General features: G+C 43.5%; 1 protein-coding gene across 7 annotated transcripts in view; it reads left to right on the top strand.

Moving 5' to 3' along the window:
• The window catches only part of LOC127581003 (monocarboxylate transporter 1-like), a 43,212-nt gene extending 25,402 nt beyond the window's left edge, over positions 1–17,810 (top strand). For all 7 annotated transcript variants that reach the window (XM_052035061.1, XM_052035059.1, XM_052035060.1 and 4 more), the window contains 3 exons: positions 7,348–7,491; positions 11,104–11,934; positions 12,836–17,810. In XM_052035061.1, coding sequence (XP_051891021.1) covers positions 7,348–7,491; positions 11,104–11,934; positions 12,836–13,086 — 1,226 coding nt within the window. In that variant the 3' untranslated portion in view covers positions 13,087–17,810. The remainder of the gene's footprint in view (positions 1–7,347; positions 7,492–11,103; positions 11,935–12,835) is intronic.
• Positions 17,811–19,032: the final 1,222 nt, after the last annotated feature.

Raw genomic sequence — 19,032 nt, 5'->3', positions numbered from 1 at the left:
TAAAATCATGAAGGGTATAGACAGAAAAAGGGAAACTCTTCTCATTGGGTGAGGGGTCAAGAACTTGAGAGCATTATATGATGGTGATTAGCAAAATAATTATGTAATATGAGGAGAGAGTCTAGCCAGCAGTGATAAAGGAGGCAGATTCAATCATAGTGTTCAAAACAGAGCTGAGAAAGGAAAGAATTAACAAAGCTTTGGGGAGAGGGACAAGCTGTTGAATCAAACTGCTAGGGACTTAACAGGATAAATGGCCCTCTTCAGTGTCACCATCATTCTGTGAAAGATAGCATTTCTCGGCACTATTGCATCAGGAGCTTCAATCTAGATTTTTCTGTTTAAAACTCTGTAGGAGGACTTGTACCCTCAACCTTCTAAGCCAAAGGCAAGACTGATGGCTGCTGATCTGTTCCCTGTTCCTGCATGGTTTTAAATCATGTTCAAATAGGCTGAGCTTTGACTTTATGAAAGGTCATTGGTGCTGGAATAAATGAGACACAAGGGCATTTGAACAAGGCAGATGTGGGCCCATGTTTTGAGGACTGCATGGTGAGCTAACTTGTCATGGTGGTGTGATGAGAGAGATCTTCATGGGTCAATTCTAAAACCGGTGTCCCATGAAGTTTCAGCCCAGTTTTGCATCTATCCATACATCGGGGTATGGATCTCATGGGAGCAAGCAGCAATTAGGAGAATATTGTCTCATATTTCATTGTGACACAAAAGGAGGCCATTCAGCCAATTGAGTATATGCCAGTTCTCAGAGCAATCCTAACAACACCAATCTCTCACTTATTTCCCTGTAACCTACTCCCTCTCATCAGCTCCATCCTGATTCTCCTCATGCTTATCCTGCCAGCAAACATGTTTTTGGGAAGAAACTGGAGCATCCGAAGAAAAACTCATGCGGTCACAGGGAGGATTTGCAAACTCCACACAGACAGAACTGGAGGTCAGGATCGAACCCATATCACCAGAGCTGTGAGACAGCAGCACTCTCTGCTGCATCACTGTGTCACCCTTATACATTTCTGTAAATTTATTTGTTGCTTGCTCCTTCTCTCCTGCTCCATCTCCACTTTCTCTTTTCTCTCTGTTTCCCTTTCTCTCTGTCTCTGTCTCTGTCTCTCTCTGTCTCTCTCTCTCTCTCTCTGTCTCTCTCTCTCTAAGAGTCACTATAAACAAACAGTACAAACAAACTTTTTCTCATTTGTCCAATATCTCCTGTCTTTGATATGGTGACATTCTTTTGATAATTGCTCCCTTGCAGTTCTTCAGAGCAATTTATTATATGATAAACAGACACTATTCTAAGAGCAAAAAACAAGCTGCTGGACAGCTTGTCAGGAACTCAGCGGGTCAGACAGCATCTGTGGAGGGAAATAGACAGTTGATGTTTCAGGCTGAGACCCTTGACGTGCACTGAAAGAGTAGAGAAGAGATAGCCAGTATAAACAGGTCAGGGGGAGTGGTGGGTCAGGAGCTGGCAAGCGATAGCTGGATCCAGGTTAGGAGGGGTGATTGGCAGAAGGAGTGAAGTGGGGGAGGGAAGGGTGGAAATAGCAACAGAGGCTGGGACGTAATAGGTGGAGGCAACAAAGGGTTGCAGCTCCTATTCTGGGCTCTGTTGTGGGAGGACATTACCAAGCGGTAGGGGAAAAAGATTCAAGGATGTGCTCAAAGCAACATCACCACTGACTCCTGGGGACCTCTGGCCCATCACTGCTCAAAGTAGAGAAGGAGGATTTGGGATGGTATCAAGGAGCTCACTGAAAACCTGTGTAAGTGGTGGAAGCAGCACACCGCCTCACAAACTATCCATTTGCTTGCCCCGTCTGTGGAATTAATCTGTGTTTCCCACATTGGCTTCATTAACCACTTGAGAACCCATAAAATCAGAATGGGAGCAGGTCATCCTCAATTCAAAGGGAATATCTAAAACTCTCTATGTTAAAGGCGCTCTATAAGTGCAGGTTATTTGTTTAGTGCACTGAATGTTTTGCAGACACCTGGCAGCCAATTCATCACATAGTTATTTTCCCCAAATGAGAAAAATGGGCTTGGAATTTTTAGGGGATTCGCTGGCTCTAACTTCAATAGGAGATTAAAGGAATCCCTGATGAGAAGTAGTGTAAATCGAAAAAGAATGCACTTCCCTCTCAATTCAGCAATGAAGTGCTTTATTTGAAGTGCTCTATTGCGACAGAAATGCTGTGCATGATAATGTCACACAGTAGCCGTGAAATGTTGAGCAAACCTCCTGTAGTTTGTTGATGTCGGTTGAGGGATGTGGGTGAAAGCCCTCCTGCTCACCTTCAACATAACAATGTTGGATCTCTTATATCCAGGTTGTTTAAAATCTTAAAGGTGATCTCTGACAGTGCAGCAATTCCTCAGTACTATGCTGGAAATGACGACCGGCATTTTGTGTTCAAGTCTCTATAATGGGGCTTGAATCCACATCCATTTGCCCAAGAGATGAGAGTACCACCACTGAGCCTAGGCTAATGCAGATACCCTGGTAGCTTGAGACTGCGTAGGAGGACTTGTACCCTCAACCTTCTAAGCCAAAGGCAAGTCTGCTGGCTGCTGGTCTGTACCTGTTCCTTCATGGTTTTAAATCATGTTCAAGTTGGCTGGGCTTTGACTTTATGAAAGGTCTTTGGTGCTGGAATAAATGAAACACAAGGACATCAGTTTATTAAAATTTGAATAAAGATACTTTGAGGTTAGAGGTTCAATGTAAGACTAGCTCTGTGAACAAGAGGCCCTTTGTCTTTTCTCTAAACTATTACTTGCTTATTTATGGTTGCTGAAAATCAAGGACAACTGTAGAAGCCAAAAATCTGAAATAAAAGCACAAAATACCTGAAATGCTCAGCAGCTGTGAAAAGAGAACAGACTTAATGTTTCAGGTTGAACAACTTCATCAGAACTGAGAAAGTAAGAAAACGATTTAGTATTAGTTTGCGGAGAGGGTGGGGCAGGGTTTGATAGGACAAATGAATACTACAGATAAGTTGAGGCCAGGGTTGCTAAGGTGATTCATGTTTTTATTTTTTGTACCTGGTTAGTCAGATTAACTGTAGGTTTTGTCAGAGGCCGTATGTGTTATCTTAAATTAAAATGAAGCTACAAAAATGCTTCAAGTTCGTTGGCTCCAGCACTTATCTGTAGCCTCATTTGGTACATGTGAGCTGCTTAGGTGGAGCAGGGTTGAAATGGGCATGCATGAGGGGGTTTTGCAAGGTGCAGAATAATTTACCAGGAACTACAGTTTGAAGGAGTGGGCTGAAAACGATAGAAAGATTTAGTAGTAATAGCTTTTTTTGACTCTGCAAAGCTAACTAACACCTGCTTCAAAAAGGAATCTATTGTACCAGTGTCCAAGAAGACCGTGGTGACCTGCCTCAATGACTGCCGCCCGGTAGCACTTAGATCAACTGCAGTGAAGTGCTTTGAGAGGATGGTTAATGCACGAATGAGCTCCTGCCTCAGAGGTGACCTAGATCCACTTCAATTTGCTTACCGCCACAACAGGTCAACAGCAGATGCGATTTCTCTGGCTCTTCAGTCTGCCCTGGACAACAGGAACTCATACGTCAGGCTGCTGTTCATCAACTACAGCTCGGTGTTCAACACAATCATCCTATCCAAACTCACCATCAAGCTTCAGGACCTGGGCCTCTGTATCTCCCTCTGCAACTGGATGCCTGACTTCCTCATTGGCAGACCTCAATCAGTAAGGATTGGTAACAACTTCTCCTCCTTGCTGACCGTCAACACAGCTGCACCTTAAGGCTGCATGCTTAGCCCCCTGCTTTACTCTCAATACACACGTCGGTGTGGCTAAGCACAGCTCCAATGCCATATACAAATTTGCCGATGACACCGTTGTCGATGGACAAATCACAGGTGGTGATGAGTCAGCTTTCCAGAGTGAGATAGGACATCTGGTTAAGTGGTGCCGCAACAACAACCTCTCGTTCAACGTCAGTTAAAGACGGGCAAGGAGGGCAAACATGTGCCAGTCTACATTGGAGATCGGCAGTGTAGAGAGTCAGCAGCTTTAGATTTCTGGGCGTTAACATATTGGATGATCTGTCCTGGGCCCAGCACATAGATGCAATCACAAGGAAGGCGCGCCAGTGTCTTTACTTTCTTAGGAGGTTAATGAGGTTCAGCTTGTCACTGGGCACTTGAACAAACTTCTACAAATATACTATTGAAAGTATTCTGACTGGTTGCATCATGGTCTGGTACGGCAATTCAAATGCGCAGGAACGTAAGAAGTGGCAGAGGGTAGTGAACTCAACTCAAAACATTGGTTTATTGATTTGTTATTGTCACTTATAGTGAGGTACAGTGAAGAACTTGTCTTGCATACCGTTCTTACAGATAAATTCATTACACAGTGCATAGAGGTAGTACAAGGTAAAACAATACTGAATGCAGAGTAAAGTGTCATAGCTACAGAGAAGGTAGACAATAAGGTGCAAGGTCATAACGAGCTAGATTGTGAGGTCAAGAGTCCATCTCATCATACTAGGGAACTGTTCAATAGTATTTTAACAGTGGGATAGAAGCTGTCCTTGAGCCTGGTAGTATGTGCTTTCAGGCTTTTGTATCTTCTGCCTGATGGGAAAGGGGAGAAAAGAGAATGTCTGGGTTGATTATGTTGGCTGCTTTACCAAGGCAGTGAGAAGTATAGACAGAGTTCATACTTCATACAAGGAGGGGAGGCTGGTTTCCATGATGTGCTGAACTGTGTCCACAACCCTCTGCAGTTTCTTGCGGTCATGGGCACAGCCGTTGCCATACTAAGCTGTGATGCATCTGGATCGGATGCCTTCTGTGGTGCATTGATAAAAACTGGTGTCAAAAGCAACATGCCAGACTTCTTTAGCCTCCTGAGGAAGTAGAGGCACTGGTGAGCTTTCTTGGCCATGCCGTCTACGTGGTTGGACCAGGACAGGCTATTGGTGATGTTCACTCCTAGGAACTTGAAGTTCTCAATACTCTCGACCTCAGAACCGTTGACGTAGACTTGAGCATGTGCAGAGCCCCCCTTCCTGAAGTCAATGACCAGCTCTTTTGTGTTGCTGACATTGAGGGAAAGGTTGGTGTCATGACACCATCTCCTTCTCTCTATCTCCTTCCTGTACTCTGATTCATTGTCATTTGAGATACGGCCCACTATGGGGTGGTAGCATCACAGGCACATCCCTCCCCACCATCGGTAGCATCTACAGGAGGCGCTGCCTCGAGTAGGCAACATCCATCATCAAAGATCCCCACGATCCGGGCCATGTCATCTTCTCACAGCTACCATCAGGCAGGAGGTACAGAAGCCTGAAGTCCCACACCACCAGGTTCAAGAACAGTTACTTCCCTTCAATTATTTGGTTCTTGACCAACTGGCACAACCCTAATCGCCACGGTTTAGCAACACTATGACCACTTTGATTACTTGGCACTAAAATGGACTTTTGTTTTTTTTGTTCTAATTGTATTCATTCTTGTGAAAATTGTGTATAATTTATGTTTAATTCATGTTTTTCTTGTGAATGCTGCTTATATGATACTATGTGCCTGTGATGCTGCTGCAACTAAGTTTTTCATTGTACCTGTGCATACATGTACTTGTGCATATGACAGTGAACTCAACTTGGACTTTGACTTTGACTTAACAACAAATGGGCTTTGGCTCACTGGGAAGTACTCTCACCTCTGAATCAGACAGTTGCAAGTTCAAGTTTTCTTCCAGGGGCTTGAGCATAGATTTTTGGCTGAGAAGCTTAGTGCAGTACTAGCAGAAGTACCACTTTCACATCAGATATTAAAATGAGACCTCAAGGAATTCCAAACATTGTACTCTGCCTCCAGATTTTTTTTCCATTGTAGTTTATAACAATCAACATGGTGCAGAAGTGGAATGCTGTGCTACTGTATAGTGTCAAGATGAATGTTCAAGTGCAAGTTGTTCACAGAGTCATAGGGAAACAGCACAGAAATAGGCCCTTCGGTCCACTGAGTCCACTCCTACCATCAAGCATGCATTTTTACACCAATTCTACTCTATCTCAATTTACTCTCCTCATATATCCATCAACTACCCACCCCTCCCTCACCAACTGCAAGGTTTTATCACTCATCCACACACTAGGGGCAATTTACAGTGGGCAACCAACCTACCAACCTGCACATTTTTGTGATGTGCAAGGAAACTGGTGCATCCAGATGAAACCCAGGCAATCACAGGGAGAACATGCAAATTCCACACAGACAGCACCAGAGGTCAGGATTGAACCTGCTCGCTGGAGCTGTAAAGCAATAGCTCTACCAGTTGTACCATTGTGCACCATATACTAGATGAAGAAGGTCTCAATGGCACTATTTTGGGGCAGAGGAAGGTTGTTGTTTCTAGTCTCTTGAGCCATCATTTAGTCCACAACCAGCATCACTGTAAAGAAAAATAGACTGCAGTTTACTGGATCTTGTTATGTCCAATTTGGCTGCATTTCTTCCTTTGCATCAGAAGTTCAAAAGCTAGAGCCTGACTTCCTCTGGACAGCAAGAAATTGTGTTCAGTCTGAAAGTCCATCACATCACCTAACTCTTTGGGACTTTACACATCTCAGGCAGAAGCAGCCAGATCTGAAATAATTACCTGGAAGCAGGGATAGGGTACATCAAATTGACTTAGCTGCTCTGATTTATGATGTGATGGAGAAGGGAGCAACGTGTTGGCAATTTTTGAAAACTGGGCATTGCCTGTGGAGAGAGAAAGAGAGTTAACTTTTCAGCTCACCTTGAAGAAATTCTGCTCTTTTTGATGGGGATTCCATGTTACTTTTACCTTGTTTAGCATAGGAAATTGTGATGAAGGGTCAATATCTTGAAATATTAACTCTTCTTTCTCCATATTTTGCTTTTGTTGATTAGTTGTATTAGGCAAGGGTAATGGAAACAAGTTGAGCAGTTTAAGTTGAATTCCAGTTCTGTCATGCTCTAACCCAACGATGGACTGGCTCAAGTAGCTCAATAATCTCCTTCTGTCGCTTTGTTCCTCAAATCCAAGGTTGTGATCATTTGCTGTGAAGTTTGCAAATATCTTGGTTACAAGGATGATCCTCAAACATGGAAGAAGACCTCTTCCCGTATTAGCTTGAGCTGTTTATTTATAGCCCCTACTATCTCTCAGCAAGACTACCAAATGATTGTCCACCAGGGAGAGATGGAAACTATCCAAGAGCCAGCTAAACTTGCAGGGTAGATTAGTGGATGGGTAGATTGCCATTTCCTTTCTGTTTCCATGCTAACTACTCTCCCACTCTCCTTTAGGTCCTATCAGCAGTATCCTGGTGAACAGGTATGGTAGTCGGCCGGTGGTGCTACTGGGTGGACTGTTGGCAAGCTCAGGCATGATCATCGCTTCATTTTGCCATAATATCGTGGAGCTTTACTTCTGCATAGGAGTGATTGGAGGTAAGTGCCAAACCATTCCTCAGTTCTTGGGTCTTGTACTTATAGCCTATTAATTAATGTGGTAATGATGTATGAGTATTCATGTAAAACAGAGAATATTAATAAAATAATTACATTGCCTGGTTACATGCTATTGCTGTTTACTGAGAGCCTTCCTTTAAATACCAAAGTAATGCTTACCCATAATAGTCTCTGCATCCAAAGCATTCTGTAACTAATCAGACTTAACTTCACCTCTACTTTCAGTTGATGTTAGCACTTTTTTTAGTGGGAGAGAGGGAATGTTAGTGATGAAGTGGGGTTACTTCCACCAAGAAACTCCTCCCAAATGGAGTGTCTAATACCTCCAAAGACATTGAAAACTGGCAAGGCTGGTGGGTAAGAAAAGGGCACTATTTGGTATCCACTCAATGACTGTCCCTCTCTTTTGCGCACTTTTCCTGTATTTCCTATTAGCATCACTCTTGACCTGCACTCACCCGCATGTGCTCTGCCCCATCTCCCCATCACCACCTCACCTATATCCTATCACTTTCATTCCCTCCCTATTTGAGTCTCAAGCATGAATGCACACACTCATTCCTTTCCTCTCCCTGTTCTCTTTTACTCTTTGCTTTCTCTCTGGCCTTATCTGTTGCCTTTATTTCATGGATCCAGTTCACACATTTACCGGAGTGCTGTGTTTCTAATGCTCCCTGGGTTCTAACAGCCACCACTTCCACTGCTGAACTAGAAAGACCTTGAATTGCTGTCATCAGGAGTGTCCCAAACCCATGGAAGGTGAAGCCTCAGCAATATTTCATCGAAGGTCATTAACAAGCTTTGAGCAGGGTGATAATAAAATAATGTTATGTATTTCCCTTTCAGACATATTAGTATGACATTCCAGTTCTAGCAACTTTTTGTGAAAGTTCAGTTTTGTTTGACCAATCTTGTAGTCAATGAGTGTCCTTCATATTCTGAAGCAAATTGCAAACCCTTAGTGAGCACTTTGTAGAGTTTATTTGGATGTTTGAGCATTGACAGCACTTCACAACTTCACTGTTAAGGTTTGGGTACTGACTGAGCCTCAGATTTTTACACCTATCTGTACAATGAAAGGAAAATCTGAAAGAGCTTCTTTGTATACAGTGCATGGAAGTTTCTTCTATTTATATAATCAAAATGGTCTAAAGTGTCTGACAATCCTTACATTCTTTAGAGGTCTAGTCATGGTTATAGTCCAGGAAACTGTTTAAAAATAAGGGTTGCCTATTTAAGGCAAAGATAATGTGACTTTTTTTCTTTCAGAGGATTGTGAGTCTCTGGAACTTCCATCTTCAAAGTGCAGTGGGTGCAAAGTCTTTGAATATTTTTAAGGTAGACATAGGTAGATTCTTGATAGGCAAGCTGGTGAAGGTTTCTAGGGGTAGGCAGTGACACGGAAACGAGTTCACACTTCAATCAGCCAAGAACCTATTGAATGGTGGAGCAGGTTCAATGAGCCAAGCGGCCTACTCCTGCTCCTAATTTATCTGTTTGTATAAATGTGCACACAGCAGGATGTCACAAACAGCACAAATGACCAGATCTATTTTTTTGCATTGCTAATTAAGGAATTAATATAAGACAGGAAATCTGGGGCACTTCTTTGAATATCATTGTTTTGCAATTCAGATTGATATAGTTATGCTTAAAACCAACAAATTAGTTTTTATTGTGTTTAAACATTCCTGAGATGCTTTAATGGAGTTTGGGCAATAAAACTGGTTTTAAAGAACACCTTAAGGAAAGAGGGAGAAGAGAGGAAATTCCATAGTTCAGGACCTGGACAGATGACACTTGGAAAGGCAGAGATTAATCAATCAAAGATAACATGGCTTTGTCGGGGGGAGATCCTGTCTGATCATTTTGATTAAATTTTTACAATGAGGTAATCAAGTATATTAATGAGGGCAGTGTAGTTGATGTAGTCTACAGAGATCTCGTTAAGACCTTTGATAAGTTATGGTATAGGAGACTGACCAAAAAGTTAGGGACCATGGGTTCTATGGCGTTGACAAATAGGATCAAAAATTGGCTTGGTATAGGAAGCAGGGAATATAAGCAGGGAAGTGATGGTACAACTATATATAAAACATTAGAATATTGTGTGCAGTTCTGTTCATTATAGGAAGGTGGAGAGAAGATTACCAGGATGTGGCCTGGGATGAAGCATTCAGTTAAGAAGAGATATTGGATAGGCTGGGTTGGTTTCTCTTGACTGGAGGAGGGGGCAGATTGAGCAATACAAAGGTCCGAAGGTATATACTAAGAAACTTTTCTCCAATTTCAGTTAAGGTGGGGTGTCTAAAATCAAAGGGCATAGGTTCAAAGTTAGGGTTTAGGGGGTATCTGAGAAAAAGTTTTTTCACCCAGAGGGTGGTTGAAATCTGGAGGCACTGCCAAGAAGTGGTGAAGACAGAGATTCTCACAACATTTAAGTATCAAGACAAGCATTTGAATTGCTAAGGCAGAGGGAGCTATGGGCCAAATCCTGCTAAATGGGTACTTGATGGTCAGTGTGGACAAAGTGGGTGAAGGGCCAGTCTCTGTGTTGTACGAGTCGTTGACTCATGTACGCAACTCTGCCAGCAGAGGGGGAAGGAGAAGAACAGCACTGGGACTGGTGGAGGGCAGAGATATCGAAGAGCATGCAACAAACAAACTGCTGGAGGAACTCAGCGGGTCAAGCAGCATCTGTGGAGGGAAGTGGACAGCCGACGTTTCAGGTTGAGACCCTTCATCTGGACTAAAAGATGAGGGGAGATAGCCAGTATAAAGAGGTGAAGGGAAGGGGTGGAGCAAGAGCTGGCAAGTGATAGGTTGATCCAGGTGAGGAGGGGTGATAGGCAGGCGGGAGGAGGGAAGAGTGGACATAGCGACAGAGGCTGGAGGTGGCAGGTAGTGGCAACAAAGGGCTGTAGATGATAGAATCTGATAGGAAAGAAAGGTGGAGCATGGAACTAAGTAAGTGAGGTGGGGTGGGCAGATAGGAAGAGTATGGGGAAGTGACCCAGTGTGTGGGTGATGGGCAGATGGAGTGGGTGGAGGAGGGGAAAGAAATACGGGGTGGGGGGTGGTGGGTTGGATGTAGGAAGAACTGGGTAGATCAGGAGGAGAAGGAGAAGGGACAGAGAGGGAGCAGTTACCTGAAAATGGAGAGTTCAACGTTCATGCCGTCGGGTTGTAGACTACCCAGGTGGAATACAAGATGCTGTCTCTCCAGTCTGCATTTAGCTTCATCCTGGGTGTGAGAATGGGGAGGCAAATTAAAATGGCTAGTAACCAGGAGATCCAGATGGCCATGGTGGACAGAGCACAGGTGTTCAGCAAAGTGGTCACCTACTCTTGAAGAGGGTGTAAGCTGGATAGTTACAGTGGTGGGTTGGAGAAGGAGGAGTGCACAACAGGATTTGAAAACAATGATAAGAATTGGAGATGAATATTAGGCCACAGTGAGAATATCGATATATATATATAATGCAAGCAGAGAACATTTTCTTAAGAAGTTCACCCCCTTGGTTTTATTAATGTGTGTACTTACATAGTGTAATGTTCAGCGGTTGATTCTTTTAAAAAATTCTTCTTCAGGTCTCGGGCTTGCTTTCAACTTGCAGCCAGCACTGACCATTATTGGGAAATACTTCTACAAGAAACGTCCTCTGGCTAATGGAATAGCCATGGCTGGCAGCCCAGTGGTCCTCAGCACATTGGCACCTCTCAACCAATACCTTTTTGACAATTACTCGTGGAAAGGGGGCTTCCTGATCCTGGGCGGAATCCTGCTGAACTGCTGTGTGGCCGGGTCACTCATGCGTCCCATAGGCCCTCCGACAACCAACTCCCCCAAAGTGTCAGAGAACATCAAGAAAGAGGAGGGAGTGAACTCAGAGCTTCTGAAGAAGGAGCCAGAACCAAAGCTCAGTGCCTTCCAAACCATTAACAAATACTTGGACCTGTCACTGTTCAAGCACAGGGGCTTCCTGATCTATCTGTCGGGCAATGTCATCATGTTCTTTGGTCTGTTCGCCCCCCTGGTATTCTTATCTTCCTATGCCAAAAATATGCACATTGATGAGTATAAAGCAGCCTTCCTGCTCTCCATCCTGGCCTTTGTGGACATGTTTGCCCGACCATCCATGGGATTTGTAGCCAATACCAAGTGGGTGCGACCTAAGATCCAGTACTTCTTCTCTTTCTCTGTGCTGTACAATGGTATCTGCCACATCATGATGCCCTTGGCGACTGACTACACCGGCCTGGTGATATACACCATCTTCTTCGGCTTTGCCTTTGGCATGCTGAGCTCTGTCCTGTTCGAGACCTTGATGGACCTGGTGGGAGCACAGAGGTTCTCCAGTGCAGTGGGGCTGGTGACCATTGTAGAGTGCTGCCCTGTGTTATTGGGACCTCCACTTCTAGGTAAGCTGAGCTGGAACTTGGGGCTAGGTGTTGCAGGGGGAATTATGGGGACATGACATTGTAGAATGATACAAACCATTCATCTATTATTCTCCTTGGCAGAGCATTCTGATTGATCTCACTCTTCTGTTTCTTCCCTATGACCCAGGAAATTTGTCCTTTTATCTTTATATCCGATTCTTTTTAGAAAGTCGCAATTGAAACTGTCCAACAACCCCAGATCATAATAGCTTAAAGCAATATACTCTCATATTGCCTGTGGATTTTGCCAATTACCTTAAATCTGAGTCTTCTGGTTTATGGTCTTTTCAGAACTCCTAATATTGCTGATCATCTACATAAAATCTTCCCTTTACCTGTCCTGTTCTGAGCAGAACAATCCCAGCTTCCCCGGCATCCTCGCATAACAGAGGGAATTGTTGAAAGTAATTCCCAAGCAGCCTAGACTGAATCGAAAAGCTGTCAATTCACACTTGGACCCAAATGTTGGGGACAAGGATTAAGGGAGTGGTAATTACAAAGGGGTGGTGTTGGGAGGGATAGGAGGGTCTATACAGGGGTGGAGTGGGGATGAAAACTGCGCAGTGGGTGGGTGGATTGGGGAGAGGGTTAGCTGTACGTTTGGGTGTTAGGAGATGTATGTTGAGTAGGGTGGGGGCTAGGACAGTTGGCAATGGGGAAATTGAGGATGGTGGGAGAATGAGGAACTCCAGTGGGAAAGAAGGGGGATTTAGCATTTTGGGAGGGTCTGTACAATGAGTATGTTGGGGAGGGAGGTGCAGTAGGGCAGGGGATTGAACTATATGATGGGACGGCACTATGAACCAGACTTGCACTATTGAGTTGACATTGGGCTATAGGCAGGACATGCAATGATCGCAGAGCTGTCTTTGTGTTGCAGGAATGCTCAAGGACACATATGATGCCTTTCACTACGTGTACATAGCCTGTGGAATAGTTTTGATCGTGGCAAGCATCTATCTGTTCATTGGCAATGCAGTGAATTACTACCTGCTGGAGAAGGAGAGGCGAGAGGAAGAGCAGAAGTCAAAGCACGAAGCGACAATTGATCTGAATGAGACCAAACCGGACAATTTAAATACAAGCCCAAGTTTCTCAGATGGAGGTGGCGATCAGGACACGGTTATTTGAGGGTGGGAAGGATGCTGTTTGTTTTTCTACGGTCTGATTACCTTGGATTCCTGCCAGTTTTCATTCTTCACTCTTTCACACCCATGTTTCTGGAGAAATGCAGTGAGTGATTGCTGGCAAGTCAAAGTTGGGGAATATTTATTGTTGGGGCATGATCACCGGTAATCTCTTTCCCCACCCTTCTTCACTTCCCCTCTTTCTAGTCAACGGCTCCATTTATCCTAGGATCCCAAGCCTCCTGGAGTCTCCAGGAATTAAAGATTGATCTCCTGGACTCAATCCAGAACAATCCTGGGAGTCAAAGAAAAAAATTACTGCGGAATTAAAATAATTGTGCATTTTAGGCGGTCATAAACATGTAAAAATGACCACGTACTGGGGTGGTCAAGAGGTTGTGTATTGAAACCTGTCCTATTACAGTTGGCATCCTCTTTGGATGAGGGGGGAGGAAGTGGAGGGAGGGTTGTGATTGTGACAAAGGTGCTAGTATCAACATAAGGGTGGGTATATATCACTGTGGGAGGGTTGAAGATCCACTAGTTTAGATAGCTTGTCCTCAATATCCTGAGCATTACCATGCAATTGATCCCATAGGCTTCGGGATCTTTAGGAGAGACAATAAACAGGTCAATTTGTTGATGGGGTGGGGGGAGGGGGAGCATAGATATCTGGGAAATAGCACTGTTTTTCATTCCTCCCACCCCAGCTCTACCTAGCCTATCTAGAAGCTAGCCTAAATTGTATACCGTTACCTAGCACTTGTACCTTTGTTTTACCATTCACCCCTTGCCCTTAGAGTTGTGGATATCTGGAAATGGGAGGCAAATCCCACTAAAAGTCAGAAAAAGCAGGTGATTACATTTTGATTTTGGTGGCTCACTGAATTCTGATTATTTATTGCGTGAGCAGGCAGCCTTTTCCAGAAGTTCACTATTTCGTGGGAACAGAGCCACCTCCTAAGTATCTAACATGGGCTCTTCATGAAGACTTTAACCTGACCCTCCCTGACATTGGCAATGCTGAGATTGTCCTCACACTGTCACCATCAGGATATATCCTTCCCTGCCCTAGGTCAGGATGGGTTACTTATAAAACTAACCATTCTACCAGGGACCCCTATGTTAGTCATTAATAGAAGCTCATGCCAATTGCATGCCTCCCTCTTGTTGCTGGATCCTGCCAGCTCGTCCTATTGGTTGAGAATGAGGAAAATTCTGCAAATTGCATCTGAAAACAAGAATTGTTGCTTAGCTGTGTATAATATTAAACCAGTGACACTTGGACAGAGAATTCAGCCAGAGTACAAGGTTGGAAAGAGGTTTCAACCAGTCCTGGGCCTTGAATCCGTTAAGAATTCTGGAGCTAGGTAGAGAGGGAAGAATCAGAGTCCTAGGGCATGGACTGGAATTGGAGTTGGTATGGGGGAAGATAGGGGAGGCCAGTGTAAGGAAGGTGGTACAAAGTCTTGGGTAGCCACCTTTTCTTGTTAAGTAATGACCATGAACTTTAAAATGTGAACCATTTACTTAATTGGATCGTGGAATCACAAAATGAGTGAGTTAGGATTGTGTGGATAATTTTTCGGACGTTTGCTCGCAGATTGCCTGTGGGATTTCATTCCTTGCTCTGGCTGGATGTGCACTTGAAGCCCCAGGATTATTAGGTCACTACCAGAAACATTCAGTTACATGAAATTTATAAAGGATCTATGGAACAGATTTGGCCCAACCAATCTATGTTAGTGTTTATATTTCACACAAGGTTCCTCCCCGCCTGCCCCAGCCTCAAACTTCTCAGCATATCCTTCAATTCATTCCTTCCTCATGTGCTTAGCTGGGTTTTCCATAAATGTGCCCATGCTTTTGGTATCAGCTTTATCCTGTAACGCTAAGTTCTGCATTCTGTCTACTCTCTAGATAAAGAAATTTCTTCTGAGTTCTCTTTTTCAGAATCAGGTTTATTATCACTAACATATGTTGTGAAATCTGTTGTTTAGCGGCAGCAGTACAGTGCAAGACGTTAAGACATAAAAATTACTATAAGTTACAAAAATAAATAAATAGTGCAAAAAAGGAATAACGAGGTAGTATTCATGGGTTCATGGACTGTTCAGAAATCTGATGGTGCAGGGGAAGAAGCTGTTCCTGAAGTGTTGAGTGTGGGTCTTCAGGCTCCTGTAATTCCACCCCAATGGTAGCAACGTGAACAGGGCATGTCCCAGGTGGCGAGGGTCCTTAATGATGGACGCTGCCTTCTTGATGGCAGGGAGGGTTGTGCCTGTGACGAAGCTGTTTTGGACTCGTTAGAGACTATCTTTATTTATAGCCTTGATTTTGATCTCCCCCATGGTAAAAACATCTCCATATCTAATCCAGTGTGGACTTGTTGGACTGAATGGCCTCCTCCGTGCCTTAATGATTATTTTGTGATTTGAACCCCTGTCAGAATTTTAAAGACTAAGAGTTTGTCAACTGTTTTCTAAGAAAACAGTCCAAAGGCTGTCAAGTTTTTCTTGATGGGAATAACCATCCATTTAGTGTTACTTTTGTAAATAGTGGCACTTCTCCAGTGCCTTTTTGAATCAGAATCAGGTTTATTATCACTGACATATGTTGTGAAATTTGTTGATTTGAAATTTGTAATATGGAAATCAAAATACTTCCATTTGCCATCTATCCAAGGCTCCGTTCATTTAATATTATAGCATCATAGAGTTGTACAGCAGAGAATAGGCCCTTCAGCACACCACATCTATGCTGACCTTTTAACCCATCTGCAGTAATCTCATGTGCCGCATTAGGTCTGTATCCTATGCCTTGCCTGTTTAAGTGCCTGTCTAAATGTTGCTTAAATGGAGTGAGTGTTCCTGACTCCACCACCTCCTCTGATAGTGAATTCCAGATATCAACCACTCTCTGTGTAAAACACTTTCCCCTCAAACCCACTTTAAAATTCCTTCCTCTCACCTTAAACCTGGGAAAAAGATTCTGAATATCTACCTTGGCTGTGCCTCTTATAATCTTATATACCTCTATCAGGTTATCCCTCAGCCTCTTTCCCTCCAAGAAAAACAAACTCAGCTTACCCAATCCCTCCATAAAACTAAAGTCTTCCAATCTAAGCAACATCCTGGTGAATCTCCGCCCTTTGCAATTTTGTTCCTCCGGGAGTGAATTCCACCATTGATGGCAAGCTCATCATTTATTGCCCATCCCTAACTAGGCTGATAGTGGTGAGCTACCTCCTTAAACCTCTGCAGTTCCTCTGGCGAAGGTGCTCCCACAGCGGTGTTAGGCAGCAAGTTCCAGGATTTCAGGTGATGATGAAGCAACAACTGTTGTGCATTATAAGTGTTGTTTGTGACTTGGAGTGGAATTTGTATCTGCCCTTGTCTTCTTGGTAGTAAAAGTTGCATATTTTTAAAGTGCTGTCACAGAAACATTTTTATGAAAATCAAAAAAAAATACCTTTGCTGAAAATCTAAAATAAAAACAGAAACTGTTGGAAATACTTAGCAGGTCAGGCTGTATCTGTGGAAAGAGAAACAGAGTTAATGTTTCAGGATGGATACCCTTCATCAGAACTGGGAAGGAAACAAAAGAAGCTCATTAAGCTGCAGGGAAGGTGGAGGAGGACGATGTCTCTGATAGGGGCAAAACCAGGGTGACCAGGGGTATAAGCTACAAACAAAGTTATTTGGTTAGTGAATGAATGGCAGCAGTTAGAGAGTGAGAACGCAGGCAAAAAAAATGTATGAGTTGTGAAATGCAGAGCAGGAAGCCATGGCTGGCGGGTTAGGCTGGGCATGTCTTCCACCCCCAGAGGGAAAAAAGGGAGGAAAATACAAACAGGCTAAAACCAATATCACAGACGGGTGGCTTTCTTACAAAGAACTTGCAGTTTATATTTGGAACATGCTGTAGATACAAGTGGGTTTAGTGGTGGAGGCTGTGAATGTTTAAGGTGTAGATCAAGTAGGCTGCTGCTTGCTGGATAGTACTGAGTTCTTGTGTTAACAGTGCACTCTCCAGACAAGTCCTCTTGACTTGTGCCTTGTAGATAATAGGAATGCTTTGTCTAAGGGATTTCACTCCCACAGCCCAATCCCGGCAAGGATTTGTGCTTTTTGAGACGTTATTACCTTATTATCTTTGAGACGTTCTTTTTACCTTGCTGTTCACTGGAATATTTGCAGTATTTGTCCTTGTGCCCAGTGACACCAGCAACCTCACCCCCACCCACACTCCATCCCATTATTTATGTCACATTCCATGCTTCTGTTATTTGCATCCCATATCTCCTGTTTTTAAGTGATCTCTGCTATATTACACATTTCCTTCTGTGTACCCTAGTTTTTACGACACTCTTCCATTTCCTTGTGCGATGTTTGGTCCAGTGCGTTGAGTGGTCAATGTATCTGCGTGCCCTGTTTGCTCCAGTGATGTGGTGCTCTGAATGGTTCGACCCTACAGATGGATTATTGGGTTGAGTGGTCTGATGCTTTAGTGAGGAATGTAAATTCTCTACCTCATTTTCTCAAAATCAAAGCCGGAAACCACTGCTTCAGAGGCGCAGTTTCAATATTCAGTACCAGCTGTTTTTACAGGTTCATTGAACTGTTTGTCCAATATTTCAATTTGTAAAACTCAGAATGCAGATTATATTTTTGTCTTCACCTTCCATGTAATGCCAGTTGAATGTGAAATAAACAATGTGATGTTGAATTTGTTGGTACTCTGTGGAATTCCAGACACTTTGTTTAAAAGAGAAATATTATAGAGTATAAGTCCGTAGTTGTAATTACAAAGGCTTAAAAAGTTATGGCAATTTTTGACGAGGCTAGCAAGTGTTAAGTGAACCTTAATAAAGTTTCATAATACTGGCAGGTCTCCAGAAGTTAAGTAGAAACATTTGTCGCGAAATTGCTGATGTTGCGGCACTGACGAACAATTCTCATTGGAAGAGCAAATGACTCTGCTGCTAATGCACCTCCTCGCCCATTTTCCCACTGCTGAAAATCCTGCTACAACAGCTCACCAACCCCTTGGGGTGGAATCTCTCATTCTCTTTTTCTTTCCCCTTTACTTCTCCTTTTCCTCCTTCCTTTTCTTCTTATCCTCTGCCTTCTCCTCTTCTTCTCACCACCAAGCCCACTCTCGTCCAGAGTTACACAGAGGCAATCCATTTTCTAATGACTTACATTCAGAAGATCATGCTGAGGGTCATTTCCACAACAAAGCCCTCTTTTCACATGAGCAGGCCATTAGCTTGACACTTAACTGCCAGGAGAACAGGCACTGAGGACCCAGTCACAAAATAGGTAAGTGTTTGAAGATCATAAATACTCAAAAATGGAATTGTGAGTTCCAGGAGTTCCTTCCCCTACCCTCCTTTATTGATCTCCATCCTGAGTTAATATCTGTATTGTCTCACCTTTTCTGATTGTATCTCCCACAACAATGCAATTCCACACTGGCCCAGCTTTGCCTGGCCCAAGCCACTGGCAGGCATCCCAAGTTTCAATTCCTTTAAAGTGGCATGTAGTTAAATTGCCTCACTAGTTTCCAGGGGCCTGATTCAAAATATATTGGTTCAGATCCATTGCAGAGGCTAGGACATTTAAATTCAGTTAGTTAAGTAATCTAGGTCTGGAATTAAATAAACCCAGATGTGACCAGACTTATTAAAAGCCTGACTGGTTCACTAATGTCCTTGAGAGCAGGGAGATTGCTTACCTTGCCTGGTTTGGTCCAAGCCTGAGTCCATACCCCAGATCCATCCCCTCTCCCAGCTGTTAACTGCCTTCTGAAATAACTTGTAAGCCTCTAGTTCAGAGGCCATTCAGAATGGGCACATACTGTTTGTCCATGAAGTTCTTTGCCAGCCTCATGTCCAAATTGGTGTCCCCGCAGGGCCTGGAATATATTACAGACATCTATTGCTATT

The sequence above is a fragment of the Pristis pectinata genome, chromosome 20, assembly GCF_009764475.1.
Source record: "Pristis pectinata isolate sPriPec2 chromosome 20, sPriPec2.1.pri, whole genome shotgun sequence".
In the NCBI taxonomy this organism is placed as follows: domain Eukaryota; kingdom Metazoa; phylum Chordata; class Chondrichthyes; order Rhinopristiformes; family Pristidae; genus Pristis; species Pristis pectinata.
This window is presented reverse-complemented; position numbering and strand designations above follow the sequence as displayed.